The 17,363-nt window shown below is 41.4% G+C and overlaps 1 protein-coding gene across 1 annotated transcript; it reads left to right on the top strand.

Annotated features, from left to right (window-relative positions):
- The first annotated feature begins 371 nt into the window (after positions 1 to 371).
- Positions 372 to 5,198, top strand: rnf114 (ring finger protein 114). The gene is made up of 6 exons (XM_020644911.3): positions 372 to 547; positions 1,088 to 1,238; positions 1,368 to 1,474; positions 2,796 to 2,910; positions 3,046 to 3,153; positions 3,781 to 5,198. The coding sequence occupies exons 1-6, from the start codon at positions 411 to 413 to the stop codon at positions 3,844 to 3,846; spliced, it is 684 nt and encodes a 227-aa protein (XP_020500567.1). The 5' UTR covers positions 372 to 410; the 3' UTR covers positions 3,847 to 5,198.
- The last annotated feature ends 12,165 nt before the right edge of the window (positions 5,199 to 17,363 follow it).

The following is a 17,363-nucleotide window of genomic DNA, read 5'->3' as shown; positions in this document are numbered from 1 at the left end:
AACATTAAACAGTAGATGCAAATTGAAACACTGAGAATCAGCTTGTCTCACATTTTGTAAAACATTCTCCTGTCCCTGGTTTTTCTAATGTGAGGATTATCTCCTTTCCTAGTTGTCACTGTGATGGTTTTTGAAGTAACACTCAGGGCTACTTCTTCTTCTGACATTTAATGGATTAGATATAATCAATGAATCAACAAAACAAGCAGAGGTTTTTTTTTTTTAAATAAATCTTAAATGCAGTCTTAAATCGTTATTTGTGATGATGTATTGTACTTTTTTTTTATTTAAATCGGGTTTTCCACGCTGTCGGGCGATAGCTCCGCCCATCCTGCATAAAGAAGAAGAACAACCTGATGACGTCGTAACTGGAACGGGTTGTTGGGGGACGGACTCAGTGAAGAAAAGAAATGGCGATGCTCGGAGGTTATGGTGCAGCACAGCACAAGAAAAACGTCTCTGAAGGGACCAGCGACGTGTCAGAATTCGTCTGTCCAGTGTGTCTCGAAATATTTGATAGTCCCGTAACAACACAATGTGGGCATACGTGAGTATTTTGTTATTTCGACCCCCCCCCCCCTCCTCCCCTTCGACCCATGTCTACTAGAAGCGATTATTTGGTACGAGGTGTGATTGACGTGAAGAATAACATGTTTTTAATGTCGCATGAGGAATGTAATGCGTTTGGCTAAATTGGCTATGGCACTGTAATAGTGTTTGTTCGCTTGAATATTTGGCAAAAGAAGCACCAGCTTGCTGAATCAGTTTCAGTTTTGTTTACATCAAAGAAGAGGCCTGGTCTGGGAGTTGTAGTTCAGAACTGCATTGTAACGAGTCCTCTAACCGGTTGAAATGACTACAAGTCCCTGCGGCTCCTTTGAGGTTGGGACTTCCCGTCGGATTTACAAGAAGCTCCACTTAAGCTTTACAGGGGTCTTCCAGCAAATAACAGCTGATTTCTTCTCGTTCGTCTATTGCAGATCTATAAATAGTATGTATTCCTGTCAACAGAGGCCAAACTTGATGAGTGATAGCAGTTTCACTGATTTGCTTCCCTTTCATTTTCCCCTTACCCATCTCTCCTCAGGTTCTGCCAGAGTTGTTTGCAGGAGTGTTTGCGTCCACAGAAGCCTGTTTGTGCTGTGTGTCGGGCAGGACTGGGTCACTGGACTAAAGCTGCAGATCTCGAGGCTGTCATCCAATCATCTGTGGCATCTTGCAAAGGGTGTGGAGCTCAGGTATGCTTTAATGCTGGACTAAATCAAACAAAACCAAAACTATCTTTGCTTACTAGGGTAAAGCAAGTCTACAGTTAAGTGTTTTTCTGTGCCTTAGTACTTTCTTATGAATGATTTTGCTCTGTGAAGGTTGGCCTGTCTCAGATGAGAGGACACACAGCTTCCTGTTCTAAATACCAAGAGTACATTGAGGAGGGAGTGAGGACTACTGCCCAGAGCCAGCCTGCAATCATCAGGTAAACACCTGTGCCTGAAATCACTTTATTATTACATATTAACTATTATACACATAGCTGCTCAATTATTTACTTATTTGTGAGGTCACTGTGCTCCTGATGGATTAACGATGGGTCTTTGTAACATAACGATGAGCAAGTGTCTCTTTTTACATTCGGAGTTTTGTTGTTTGGGAGAGTGTATAAAAAGTGAAGATGAAGATTATTGAAGGATGAGAGAAGTGGAGGGAGGGGAAGATGATGGTTGATGATTATAACATTATAATCAGGACGGTGTCATTTAATATCGTGCTGCTTATTGCTCAAAGTGATTTCAGTTTACAGCTCTCTCTCCTCTCGCTTAATGCTTCCACTGATGGGAGTAAGTTACTATGGTTACCGGGCTGTGTCTGTCAACCTTTGACCAGACCCCACTTCTAATAAAGATTTACAAACCCATCTAAGGTTCCCTGCAATACATTTAATATCCTCTCATTAGGAAGACGTGATACTAATGTATTATACCAAATGGTTAATGTGTGTGGATGTACATCAAGCCAAACATGAGGGATTGAAAGGCGTTCTGCATGACACTGAGCTTTGTTTTGCCTTTTAAACAGACATGGAGCTAACACACAGAATGTTTAGCGTTGGGTCCATTTCTGTTGTAATGTCAAGAAATGTCTTAATGGACATGACAGCGTTAAATGATATGGGCCCACTTGGTTTTGTTGCAGAGCATGTATCATCATATTTCCTCCGTATTTGAGGAGTCACATGTCATTTATTTTCGCGTTTCGCGTGATCTCTCTGATCTTGTAATTTTTTTGGTGTTCTACAAAACTTTGCGCCAGATCTCTTCATCAACCTATAAAAACCAAATTCCTTTTCCCAGCTTTGTTTCATAGTTGTTGTAGTCTTTCAATCATAAGCAGCTGTTCATATACTGTTTATTAGTCATCACTTAGTACGTTTTGTTGCTTTCAAAATAAAATAATCAATAACATCTTTATTCCACTTTAAATTATGAGGTGGCGTTCAGATAACTCCTGATTTGTAGGTCATAATAAAAGTGTGCATGAGGAAGATGAAACTCTTCTTGTAACTGTTGGAAGGACTTAAATGTCATATCATGGATTTTTTGAATTGCAGCTGCCTTCCATTCTCTGAACCCCACATCAGAACAACAAGTACATTCAAAGTCAGGCACCACACGTGTCATTCTGTGGGAAACACTGCCTATCATAACTATTTTTCCAATACAGTTGAAAAACAAATTTGTTTGTAGAAAAAATTATATACAAATTGTTTTCCTGTTTTTTTTTTTCTTCATTCCTACTAGTCCGGTGCCAAATCGCTACACTTTCACCTGCCCATATTGCAACTGCCAGAACCTTGACCAGGACGGCCTGGTTGAGCATTGCACTTCCCAACATGCTCGAGATACACGCCTAGTGGTAGGAAATCCACCCAGCACCATGACTGCAAAAAGTCTTGTCTTAAAAAAATATGGACCCAAGCATTATGATTAATCTTGGGTTAGTTTTTTTTTTTGGAGGTGGTTTAATAAGACTTACTCTGTTTCTGTTCAGGTATGTCCCATCTGTGCCTCAATGCCTTGGGGGGACCCTAACTACAGGAGCGCTGACTTTTTCCAGCACCTGAAAATCCGACACACCTTCTCCTATGATACATTTGTCGTAAGTTGAAGTTAGCTCTCTTTTTTCAGAATCTGTTTGTTTTTTGCTTTAAAAAAGAAAAATCTGAGATGATGGTATGATTTTTGGTGTTGTTTTAATTTGTAGTCTGAGTAGCAACTTCAGCAAGTATTTGAGCTTTCATTGGCTGTATACAGGAAAACTGTCGTTGTGGAGAGGTAAGGAGTTTGAACCCATCAGCCGTGACTAAATACAGGATCTTTTTGGCCATGACAATTTAACCTTTCTAAACTTCTATAAACAGACATCCTCTTACAAGCGCAACCGTCAATCTGCTCTTTGATTTCGTCTCTCATCTCCAACTCTATTCTCAGCTCTGAAGTTGCTAGTCAGACTGTAATCAATGGCAATGCACAGTAAAGGACGTTATGGCTGGAAGGCCGTTATTGCTAACCACTGCTTTCACCTGAAGCCATGACTAGTTGGCCTTTGCCGCCCATTAGGCTTGGGCTAAATACCCTGGTATACCGTGATACTGCCCAATCCTATCTCCCATCCTCCTCTAAGGAAAGCTGAAAGGTTCTGAGATTGGTCAAAGCTTAAATAGAATCTGAAGTTTCCTTTTTGTGTCTTGTTCATGATCAGTTTTTTCCATCCATGTCTTTACAGGATTATTCGACAGATGAGAACACAATGATTCAGGAGGCTCTACAGCGCTCCCTATTGGACAACTGATGTGTGAAAAACAAATCCACCAGACGAGGAATCCAACAACGTGAAGGGGAAGTGTTGGTGTGAAGTCTTAAAAAGACAAAACAACACACTGTATCAAATACTTATTATCAGGATGGTGATGCTCTTTATGGGTGATAAGTTTCACAGGGAGTTGGTCATGTATCTATGAATCTAAAGGTTAATATTCAACATATAAATCACACAATATGGTTGCTAAACACATATTGTACTGTCTGATTTAGGAGGGAAACAGTGTTTTGGATATGAAAACCGTGTATCCTCCCCTTGTTAAGTTGAGCCTGTAGACTTAGAGTTTGAATATCTAATAAACTTTGTTTGTTAAAGCAGTTCGCTCATTGATGACACGGTGTCATATAGCCAAACACTTCCAAAGTTGTAAAAGAAATTCTCCTGTTATCAGTACTTAATGTTGTAAAGGGGTTCAACCACTAGGTGGCTGACTGTCACCAGCAAACAACAGACTTCACTGTTTGAGGTTGTCAAGTAATATTAACAGTAATATATGATAATCAAGTTCAGAGTGACTCTGCATGTTTCACTCTTAAAAGAAAGGGTGTTCTTGTTTCTTTTTAGCAGATGGAAGCTCTGTTTTTTTTATGCTGTTTGTGTGAGAGAGTGTGTGATCAGTCTTTTTTCAGAGATCTACTGGAAAGAATAAATAATCTGAGGGTGAAAACAAAGCCTGAAATGGCTGTTTGCTTTATTTTCATGTTTATCCCTTATGTCTTTGTGCCTGCTGGTAGATCTTGTTTCTGACTTCCAAATCTCATAGGGCTAATAGTTCATCCACTGAACCAAAAGATGCAAGTAGGAGACCAACGGTGTGTCATTATTGGTCCCTTGTGACTTTTCTTTTGGTTAGGACATTTGTGTGTATGTTTTAATGTGGCCATAGGGGGGCAGTAGAGATCCATCACTCCGTCTCTGCAGTCTGTGGCAGCCACTGGTCCTCACTGGTTTTTGCGCGAAAAACAATTCAACACAGATTTTGTTTAATAACTGTGCTTTCCTCAATGTGTTCTCCGGCTTTGTTTTAAAACTGGATTTTGTTCTACTGCAGCTTAAAAAAAAATTCACTAGTCTTTAGAATCTAAGGGTTTTAGTGGTTTTATTTTTTTATAGTCATAACAGAAAAATCACAAGTTCACTTTAAGACAGTTGATGGCATGACTCGGATAAGATTTTAAATGTCCCTCACTGTATAATGCTTTTTCATGCCCAGTGTGTCTCTGTTGCTTCATGACGGATAAACTCCAGTTTGGTTTCCTGGCTTTCTATTTGTCTCTAGATCACTGCCAACTGTTCTGAAAAATAAAAAATATACATCATCATTATTCGTATACTTCCTAAACCGACAAGCATGAGGACAAACACAAAAATGTAGCTTGACTTTGCGTTATTTTTGTTGGAATGTTTTTTTTTTTAAATTTGAATTCTGAAATGTGAACGGTGTCTCATATTTGGCACAAGTTCTGTCTTGTAACAACTTGTTTTTTCACACAATGCAAATCTTCAAAAGAGGTGGCATTTCAAATCGGTGTTCTACCAACTGGTAAATAAAACTTAATATACCCAGATCGCGTAGCTCTAGAGCAGAACCTTAATGCCTTTTCACATGTCTTCTTTGGTGCCACTGAGCCTATGGGTGTTTGTTTTTCTCTCCAGTAAATGTGTTATAACTTTGTGTGTGTATCTCATGTTTAATGACCTTTTTTTTTTCTCAATATATCTCTCATTCTCTTTTGTCAGCCCTGCTGTTAGGAGGTGCTAAATCCTGATAAATTAAAGCTCTTTAATTATTTAAACCCTGGCCCCAGAAATCAGGCGCAGTGATTTATACCTGTGTGTATGAGACGTGTGGGGGAAAGAAACAACAATCCTTGCTTTGATTGATGACCACTGTGTGTCTGCGTGCGTGCGTGCGTGCATGTGTGTGTGTGAGCTGTTAAAAGGACGGTAATGTGTGTGGTGCATCAATCTGCTTGGATTTGCTCAGCTGTCATAATCAGGCAAGTGGTATGCCTGTAAAGGTGCGTGTTGGAAAAGAGATCTTATTGTGAAATACATTCCATGTGTTTTTGCATGTACTGTTATCCGTGCTAAGTTTATGATGAAACTGAGGCCCTTTGGTGTACATTGTCCACAGGGAGAGAAATGCTCTCATCTTTATTCTTTCCTTTGTGCAGCTGTTGTAGGCCTATGTGTAATTACTGTATCTAAATGAAATTACATTTCTCACCTACCTCTGTGGAGAGTCTTGCACACCAAACTACTTGATGTAGCCCCCCCCTTTTTCTTCCTTTTTTCTTCTTATTTCCCCCCTGATCAGGTTTATTTGCTCCTGGCAGATCGAGGAGAGATGTTCGCTGTGAGAGAACTAACGAGATACTTGAATGCTTCTGGGCAGGAAGGAAGTCGAGCCGAAAAACATGGCAGAGAGAAGTCTTTCTTGTCTGTTTTGTGGCGGAGTAAAAAAAAAAAAAAAAAAAAAATAGAAGAAGGGAGAGGGGGGCCAAGGTGGGGAATAGGAAAAGGAAGAAAGGGAGGGAAAAGGGAAGAGAAGTGAAAACATTGAATAAAAATTTCATAAAGTTCAGCGTGTGGTTGCTTTGATGCGAGCAATAGATAAGTGCGTGCAGTCTGCAGGCTCTGTGGAGGCAGCAATTAATGCTACATGTGCCCAGGGGCACACTGGGAGAGGTGTGGGGACGGCGGCTTGTTTTAGAAGTGTGTCGCACCATCACCTAGACACCAGCCTTTTGTTTTCTTACAATGTACTGTGAACCTCCTCTTAAAGTTCAAGAGTACCTATGCACAGTAGCTGTCAACACTCATTATCACCAAAACATTTTAAGTCAGAGGTGAACCCACCACAAGTTCATTCAATAAGTAATCATGTGAAAGTTGCACACTTTCAGGGCCTTACATAACCCCCACCTTATATGGAAAGACTTCTTTTGTTCTTTCTGTCTTTCCACAAATAATTCAGTCATGTTTTATTTCTATAGTGCATAATCACGAGAAAAGTGATCTTGTGTTATACTTAACATAGAGGGAAGGTATAGACCATACTCCTCATAATGGTGTTCACAGATACCCGACATTGATCCAACATGAGCGAGTGCACTTGGCAGAAGTGGCAAGGAAAAACGTCCTATTAACAGGCAGTAACCTCAAGCAGAAGCAGACTAAAACTGTAGGTATTAAGCCATCTGTCCTAGGAAGTGGGATAGAGGAGAAGTCAGAGAGAGAACATTTAGAGACATACAGAAATAAGTACTCAAAGCAGAAATCAGAAAACATTATCTTTAACTTGCAATGCTAATTATAATAACAGAAATATGACTTGAATTTCAGTAACAACTGTAATAAGAATTTATAAAAAAAAAACAAACAAACAGATAATGATCAGTTTGAATCTGATGTTTGGAAAGAGAAAGTAAAGAAAGTATTTGTGTGTTTGTCTGTCGGTGAGGAATGAGGAAGGCTGACTCTTTTCCATCGCCTGTTGCTGTAAGTGGAAGAATATCCCATTTAAAATAAGGGAGTGTGTATGTGATATGGAAAGGTAGTTGTGCAACATTTTGTGTGATACACAGGAAGGGTGACAGGAGACAGGAACCTCTCAAATACCTAGAAAGTTCTCTGGTTCTCTAGTTTTGCTGAGGCAGGTATGTGTGGTGAGGTGCGGGGTGTGTGTGAAGAGCACTGGGAGTTTGTTCACCGTAAAATTCCTCAAAGTCAGGAGAAACAGGAAGAGCGGGAATCCTGCCACCAGGTCGGTCCTCTCGAATGTTTGAACACAAAGTGCCAGTGGGCTTCCCCGACATCAATACTGGGTCTACACCAACTCCTCTTCCGCTTTTAAACTCTTAACAACCAACCCCCTACCATAGCCAGACGCACAGAAACACACACACACACACACACACACACACACACACACTTCTTGTGCTGCTTGCCTCAGAGAAACAAGACTTAACTTTGATTTAGTAATGCCTGCAACCAGCTTGGTCCTGCATCAGCTGAACAGAAACTTATGTGTGTGCATCTATTTTTGTGCCCTCGCAAACCTGACTCTTGCCAACATAATGCCAGAGGTACTGCAAAGCCAACAAAGTTTGCCTTTACTCTTGACTTTAACAGCGTCATGTGTACTTTGTTACTGTTAAGTGGAAGAGAATAATCATTATTTGATCTATCTTGCACAAATAAAAAAAACAATTAATTCATGCTGAAGCTACTTTATGTGACTTCCTGTATTGCTGCAAAAACTGGGAGTCAAAAAAAAAAAAAAAAAACTCTCTTCAAGCCTGGAAAGTTCTGAGAATCACTGTTTCTGCAGAAATATTCTCCTGGAAGTGAAAATGAATATGGAACACATCGATGAAACTGTCAGGAGAGTTGCTAATCATTGCTCGCTCATTTATTTATTTGAAACCCACACAGCCACTGTACTAATATTTGAAAGTTAAGCCCTCTAAGGTATAACTGAAGGGGGGGGGGGCAAGGTCTCTAGTGTATGTTAGAATGTGTGTGTATGCTCATGCACTGTCACAATGGAACAGGAGGCCAAGTGAGGCGAATGGATCTAAATTTTACTTCCCCCTCTGTGTACCCCTGTAGACCGACTGAGCTGTGTGTGTGTGTGTGTGTGTGTGTGTGGAAGAGAGCGAGGCCCAGGGCTATTATTCTCCCATTAATTTTTCCATTTGAAATCAACCCTCAGCGGGCGTGCATGAGGGAATCAGACGAGGGAGAGAGGACTAGAATGGGGATAACCTCATCACAGTGGGAGGGGGGCAAATGTTGGTTGTAGCTGTGTTAATGTCCAATAGGGGAGGCAATTTCACTTAGAAAGGAATACTTATTATTTGTCTCTCTGCTCCTTATTTTGTCTTCCAGCCTCCTGCAGGCTTTGCATGAGAGCTGTCTGCCTGACATTAACACTTTCTGATTTTTCTTTGTATTGTAAGTAGAAAATGATGTCTTCATACATTTTCAGCTTTGACTGTTTCACAAACCCTTTATAGCTGCCAATTTAGCTCAGACTGACAAACCAATACTTGTCCTGAAGATCAATGAATTAATCCATCAGTTGTGATCAATCTAGGGCCAAATCAGAACCAAATTTATTCATAGCATATGTTCAGTTTGTATTCTTTGTAATGTTAGTTACCCAGCATTAATCAACCAATAAGAAAGAACTTGGTACAGAGGTAAGAAAAACTCGTTTTTGAGAGGCAGAAACCTCGAGTAAAACCAGTACCATGTGTGGACAGCATCTGCCTCTCATACAGGGAGAGGAAGGAACTTAGAGATGGTTGGGGACAAACATACAGACAGTCAGGGAGGCATGAACACAGCAAGAAAAAAAACAGATGACACAAACCTACAGTATCTTATCCAATAGTTAATTTAATCATTATTAATGTTCTTTTTGTTCCTGTCTCTCTACAAAACTTCCAGAACTTTCACAGTAATTAAAAAAACCCTGTTAAAACTTTCCTTCTCCACCTTACCTACCCACACAAACACCCACCTCCTCCGCCTCACATATCCTCTTTAAGGTCTCCTCCAATTCCAATCACTTCTCTCCCCCTCCGTCTTTCTTTGAAAAAGCGCCAGTGCTTGCTAATCTGTCAATCACATGTTGTCCTGTTGTGGCGATGATGGGGGTCCGTGACGGTAGGTCCATACACCTCCAGCAGCTTGCAGCTCGGAGCGGCTCGATGATTAACCAGGCAGGTAGTGAGTCAAAGTGCTGACAGCAGAAACACACTGACAGCTGATTTGGAAGACAATAGTCCCGCTCCCTCTACTTAACTTGTCACGGCAGTCAAAGCACCTTCTCCATTACCCTCTGACACATCTGGAAAGACGGAGGGAAATACTCAATTACAACAGTGCACTCACTGAAATTTGGACGTGTTAGGCAGATACTTAAGACCGTTTTTTTGGAACAAGCTAAAACAAAACTTAATTGGTAATGTTATGAAACAACTGATATATGGATCAACACAAAAAAAATGGTTAGAAACCTATTTGTTCTGAAAAGTTTATAGGTTCTGTGTTTGGGTAGAGGTGCATCAGAGCTTGAGAGTGAATAACATTATTCAGGTACTGAAAGTCAATATAGTGGTTATGAAATTGCTGGGGATGGCTTTTGTGAAACATCATGATATTTGTTAACTGTATTATGGAAGAAAAGGCCTGGGGAAATGAATAAAAACTCAACATCTCCTTCTCTCTCGGATTAATAGTCCAACACTTCCCAATTATTAACCGCCCCTGCAGTGTAGCATTCATATTCAAAGCTGTTTACCTCCCTCCACTTCCTGTGCTTTGTGTCTTGTGTCTTTACAGGAGGGAATGGACGACGCAGGCAGATCTGTCAATTGAAAAAAAAAAAAAAAAAAAAAAGCAGCCCCCCCCGACAACTGGTGGCTGCCCATAGACAGCCGTCCATACACCTCCACCGACTCCGGTCCCCCCTCGGCTCAATGAGTAACCAACCTGCAGGTACTGAATCAAACTGCTGACAAGCACGTGAAGGGGTGTGGAGGGGTGGGGAGATGGGCTTGCTGTGTAGGTGGATGGATAAGAAGATATAAAGGAAAGGGGAGGATGGAGATGACAAAAGCATCATTTTATAGCCCACCTTGGTGACGTAACCTTTAACTCTGCAAAGAAGGATGGCTCTCCTCCCTGTCCGTCCAGCCTTACATTTTCTTTTTTTTCTCTCTCCCTTCTTCTCACTCTCTAAGTGGCGTCCTTTGATGGGCTGTCCCTTTCTCATCTTGTCTTCTTAGACAGATGAGTCCTGTCAGCGTTGCCATCACTGCCCAGCTAAACATTAATGACTCTCTTGCCTGACAAGTGTTGGCTGGGCAGAGGAGAGGTGAAAGGGGGACGCCTCTGGACAAAACGCGGGGATGAAAAGGAGAAGTGATGGCTTTATCTGCCTGACACATTCTCTTTTGTCTCTGTGAACTTGCGTATATGTATGTGTGCCATCAGCAGATTCTTGAGCTTGACTTGACGGTTTTATTGCCCTGTTTTTCCTCCCCTCTGAGGAGATGGACCTCTTTGTATTCCCATTACCCCTCATCCTTCCTGCTGGCATTTCTGACATTCCTTCGAGTATCTGTGCATGATCGGGCACGTGTGTGTGTGTGTGTGTGTGTATGTGTAAACACACAGACTTTAAGAGGCCACTTATTTGTATTTAAAGGTGTGTATATTTCATAAGAGTTTTTCTTGGAGACAGCATCCTGGACTTTGAAACTGGCAACCATGATGGTGGTGATGGCAGGTCACAGGGAAGAGTCATCCCAGAGGGACGGAGAGTTAGAGGAGAGAAGAGGAAGGAGGGGTTAGAGGAAAGAGAGAAGTGCTGGTGTAGTCCATGGGCCAGTTAACAAGCTTATCGAAATCAGCTTCATATCAAATTACATTCTCTCCGATTTGAAATATTTGGAATGGTTTTGTTTCCTTTATTGTGCCTCCATAGTTTTTTTTCATACTTAATTTTCCTACATTTCCTTCATTTCTGAGTCCAGTTATGGTCCCCATTTCCATCCTCTCACTGGTCTCTGTGTCACTCTCTGTGTTGTCACTCCGGCCTATGGCCCCTTTCCCCCCCCATCTCTCTTTTGAATTATTAACTCCCCAGCTCAAGGGAGTGAATGGGTACTGCTGAGTAGACACTGCACAGATCCGGCTTCACATTGCATACATTTCGGAAGTCCGTCCGTTTAAGGGGATTACATTGCTGGTCCCATCAGCCCGCATCACATAGATACCGTCTGTCTCTTTCTCTATCTCTCTCACACACGCACACACACACACACACACACACACACACACACACACACACACACACACACACACACACACACGCACACACACACAACCAAGCATATAAACCTGTGCAAAACCTCTTATTCATAATCTCGCAATCATGTACAGCAAACAGTTTGACATTGATATAATATACAAGTGGTGATGTGTCCCTGCTAGCATTCCTCTGCTGTAGAGCAGCAGGCCTCCTGCAGTGAAGCCGCCCACTCTCATGGCTTACTTCTCCCCAGGCAGCCTCCTGCTCCTCTGGGTTCCCGTAGTAATGATTAACCCCAGATCTGATCAATGCTTCTGCTGACTCTGATACATCACCAGAGCCTTGCAGCTGCCATGTAAAGGAAGCGTCAACTCTGTGCTGCTTAAGACAGAGCATACCCACTCCATCACATGGGGGGGGCATACACACACATGCACACACCCATGCATACACACTCGACACCAGGAACATATGACAATGCCCTATACTCTAGTATAATTGCCTTGCTATAAATACTCCTGTTGTTAAGTGTTGGATTATCATTTTTTGTTCAGATTGTTTGACAGGTATGTCATTATTTCTCATGTAGGGTTGAACTGGAATTCAGCATATATTAAAGTAGCCTTATTATTTTGTCCACCCCATGCATATTAATTGTACATACTTTAGGCTGTTGCTGTGTTTTACTTAAAATCAAATACTTAAAAAATGATGGAATTCCTCCTTAAATTTAGAGGAAAAGTTATGATAGGACTTGTTTGAGGTATTTAAATGGGGCTCAGGTGCTCTGCTGGATCTGGGATTGGGACAGGTGTAGAATATTTCTTAAAGCGTGCTTCATGATAGTGAGTAAGTTTTGAGGGATATTTGGACAGGATACGAGATTGAGATAAACACAGAAACAGAAGAACAAAAATGAAAGAAGGAACGAAATGAAAGACTGGCACCGCTCATCACCCGGCGGTGCTTTACCTCGACAGCAGGGGGAAGCCCTGATTTCCTGAAGATGACAGGAAGCACAATAGCAGAGTGTTCTGTCAGCACATCCTCCTCACAGAGCCAGGTTAATGATTCTGCAGCCACAGCTGAGCTGGAGAGAGGGATGAGATGAGGGAGGGACAGAGAGCAAGAAGAGGTGGGCAGGGGCATTCAGCAACACTTAGGCCATCATTACAGCCGCATTAGGAGTGATAGTGTGTTTTTGTCATTTTAATTACCTTTAATCTGATCTCTCCATACTCGGGCCATTTGTTAATGAGGCAGAACAAAAACTACATGTCAAACATGTTTAGCATGCAACCATGCTATCAGTCATATAGCTTACATGGCAGAGAAGATTGTGTGGGGAAAACCCTTCACTTCAACTGGAGTCCAGCATCCTATCACAGAAGATTAAACGATATTAAAAAAACTTGTAGGGAAACCACATTGATCTATTTTTTAGAAGTAAAATATCATATTTTTCTTCTGTGAAGGAGCATTCTGCAGTGTTGCAGGCCAATGTTACAAGAAGTAAATTTCATTTGATATAAAGTTAGCATTACGTGATGTTATGGTGAAAGACAGAAAATGTGAAAAGTGTTTTAGATATTTGCCTGTCATATCAAAAATGTAGAAGATGGCAACCAAATATATGAATGTCCTTCATTTTTCTATTTTTTTAATCCTGCATTTCTGTATGTTTCTCTTGATGATGAATATAAGATCGCTTAGTATATATTTTTCCCAGTCTTCTTTTTTTTTAAATGGCATTATTTCTTAAAACTTTTTTGATATTATCATTTTTGTCAATGCAATTTTAGACACTGACCATGCAGCCCTGTGATGTTTGTAAACCCTGAGAAATAAGGAACTATTTTCATTCATGCAGGAATCAGAAAGGAAATCCAAGCAGTAATCAAAAAGGGGTGGGGGGGCTGAGAGTCCTGAGTCGCCATTCCAGGACTCGGTTAAACTATTAACCAACTGCTGCTTAACAATATTGCTGACTGGTGTGTGGAAACAGGAGGGATCAAAGTTATCATGTAGAGGAGAAAGGCACCTTTCAGTGCCTGTCCACTCCATCTTATCGGCCCCATTCAGAGCAGCACTCAAGACCCTCCCACCCTCCCACTCCTCACCCTTCTTTCATTTTTTATTCCTCATCCTTCACTTCAACACTTCCTCTTCCTACTTTTCCACACTCATCATTCCATCATGTAGAAAATATTAAATAATTATTTATTTTCGGCCCCTTCCCCACCATCACTGCTGTCCATCCATCTCTCCATCTGTCACCTGGCGGAGTAATCACATCCACATTTGATAAGCCTGGTTAGGCGGGTCATAAAAAGTTTATGCTTGTGATGCCGGAGTCTCATTTATTATCCCTGCTAATGTAGCAGTTTGGAGAGGGAGGTGGAGAGGAGACAGAAAGAGTGCGAGAGGTTGAGCGAAAGAGAGGCCACCACATTAAGGGATCATTACTCCTCTATAGGCTCTGTCCCTAGCTTTCAGCGTGAGATAGGTCCTCTTTATGCTTTATAGTCTTGATGAAGCCAGTGCTCTCTGTATTTAAGTGTCCAAAGCCACTAAGAGTTCAAGATGCTTATGGCACAGGAGGTAGTTACCGTTCTCCAACCACAGAACTATTGGCTTAGGCCCTAATGCATGGATCTACTTCCCCTGCATTTACTTCACCAGTAAATGTGCCGGCTTTTCATTGACATTGCTTAGCAGCATTTTTATTATTATTTAGACTTAGACTTTCTTTATTGTCATTCAAACTTGTACTTTACAGTGCAGATAAGAACGAAATTTCGTTGCATTTAGCTCGTTGTAGTGCAGGATAAAAACAGCAGCATGTATTTACATATAAAAAATAAAAATAAGGTGCAGATATAAATAAATATAAAAAGAAAAACTATGAGTAAAAATACTATACAGATAAATATATTGCACGTTATATTGTATTTTACAGTCCAGTGAGGTAGTCCTGTGTGGGGGTTTGAGGGGGAATGGAGGGATTATTTTTTCGTGTTCAAAAGTCTTATGGCCTGTGGGAAGAAGCTGTTACAGAACCTGGAAGTTCTGCTTCGGAGGCTGCGGAACCTCTTTCCAGAGTCCAGCAGCGAAAACAGTCCTTGGTGGGGGTGGGAGGTGTCTCTGCTGATTTTCTGAGCCCTGGTCAGACAGCATTATGCAAATGCTTCAAAGGTTTGTAAATCACTGATTCCACACATGGTCTTGGTTTGTTTTTTTTCCAACAGAGGGGGAGTTGTTTGGTTTAACAGCAGTTAAACATTTCTTGGCAGGTTTTCACATGATGCTATGACATTTACAAGGCTCCATGTGAAGACAGCTCTGTTTTGTCTCTGCTCTGTCTCTGACATGGTGTTAACAAGAAACACCATTTAACAACTCAAGAATATTATAACAATACATCTGGGACTATTCAGTATTTTCTAGTTGCATAGGAATCGAGTGGAAATGCTTAAACCAACAAATTTGGACTTGGTGGGGTGTCGATGTGGCTCCGTCGGTGGAGCAGGGCAGAGGCTGAGGTCCTTGCTTCGCTGGTCGTAGGTGCAACTCCTGATATTGACATGCTTTGCTGCTTGTTGTGCCCCGCTCTCTCTCCCCAAATATCCTGTGTTTCTCAGGATGTCCTGTCCAGTAAAGGCATAAAAGCAAAAACAAAAACTTAACAGTGCAACATTTCTGCGACTGAATTATCCTTGACAATTTCACTCTTTGCTTTAATCAGTGTGTGTCTCTTTTTCTAAAGAGTTACATCCTAATTTAAAGCCGATGGGTTTGTTGGTTTAAACCCACTGAATGAGGTGAGAAAGAAGTTTGAAGGTGAGAGACGAACAAAAGACTTGCTGTTTTAGTCTTTTCAAGGGTACAATATGGCGAAACCTTTTCTTTAAAGATAAATCCCCTTGATCTTATGTAGAAATAAAGTTTTCGTATTATAATTCATATCAAAATGTGAGAAAATCCAAACAATAGCTACAGAAATGAAAAAAAGGGCATGATGGGAACGTGCAGATGGGACGGTGAGGGAGTACAAGCATGTATGAGTGTGTTAGTGTGTGGGGGGGGGGGGGAGGGACTACCCAGAGGCATAGATAGTGATAGATTGGCCTGGGAGAACTGTGATGCAGATCCACTCATCAAGATTGATGTTCTGCCATTCTGCTTTAAGTGCAATTAAATTGGCCCCTGTGTTAAAAAGCCCAGCCGATAACGCGGCTGAGGCTGAGATTACGCTACATTTCCCCTGCGCTTTTCCTCCACCTGCATCCCTGCCTCAGCCACTCACAGATGTACTTTACATTCTCCGTCTCTATTGGCGGGGATCTTTCCCGGCATCCTGACCTGTTCGTCTGCTCTGATTTACAACTTTATGTTCAGCTCCTGTTTTTTTTTTTCCACAAAGCCCGCAAAGTAGTTTTAAAATCAATGCTCCCTCAAAGTTTTTAATCACTTTCTGCTTGTTGCTTTACCACAGAATTGATGACTAGTACATTAGTGCATGTTTAATGTGTAATAATGCACAGTGATTACTGAGAGGAAGGAAGTTTAATGTCCTCATGAACTATTCCAGCATAACTCATCTCTGGCGGCCTTTTTGACAAGCTTGTCTGTTAAGTCCTAAAGTACTACTTCAAAGTAAGGACAGTCATGAGGAGAAACTGCTTGTTTTCCCTTCTGCAGCACTGAGTGGCAGGAGAAATTGCTGCAGTTTGTTTGTTATTTTTTTTTTTTCAACTGTTCCATGTGCCACACTGAAAGTCACTCCAACTTGTCCAGCAGCTTCATAATGTGCTCAATTTCCTGCTAAATGGAACATTTGCAATAATTCAAATTGAATGTCGATCACAATCCAATCCATCTCTCTCTCTCTCTGTCTCGGTCTCCCCTCTGCCGCGGGCTTGGCCCACCTCCGTCAGTGTCAAGTTGTTAACCCCGTGTCAACAGTGGCGCAGGGCGTATTTGGTACCGCTTGATGGATGGGTCATGGTGGACTTGTCCCACGCAAACATATTCTCAGAGTCAGCTGAGAGAGGTGCAGCGCGTGTGTTTGACAATCACTCCACCCACACACACATGCACATTGAAACACACATCTCTACCGGATCAAGTCCCCAAACTCAGGCAGTTGGGTGCCCCTGACACCCCAATGTCTTCAATTTTGACTCAGATGGGTGGAGTTGTGACCCCACTGTCACAGAAAGAAGGAAAACAGATTCAAGATTTTCTTTCCCCCCTGCAAATTGTAAACTTGACCCATATCCTTTGCATTGGGCCACTACATTTGACATCATGTTCCTTTAACCAGCCAGAAAAAATTACTTTGCCAGCTCAACCCAAGGGAAACATGTAATAATCAAGAGGAGGACCGTTTCAAGTTGGTATGAATTTCTTTTTTGTCATTGGCTAAGTGGTGTTAGACATTTCACATCTTGTAATATTAAGGGCTTTAATTATTTTTTCCATTTACTTGACATAATGAAATTGTGAAAAAGTTCAAAATAGATTTTGTGTTTTGATCAAAAGGCAAATTTCCTCCTGCTTTTATTAAAGATGTTGGCAATGGGTCGTAAACACATCTACCACTCAGAGGTATCTCTTCCCCGACCTGGGAAGTGAAAAAAGACTGTTAGAATTA

This window comes from Labrus bergylta, chromosome 12 (assembly GCF_963930695.1).
Source record: "Labrus bergylta chromosome 12, fLabBer1.1, whole genome shotgun sequence".
NCBI lineage: Eukaryota > Metazoa > Chordata > Actinopteri > Labriformes > Labridae > Labrus > Labrus bergylta.
Note: the sequence above shows the minus strand (reverse complement) of the source record. Positions and strands in the feature narration are given on the sequence as shown.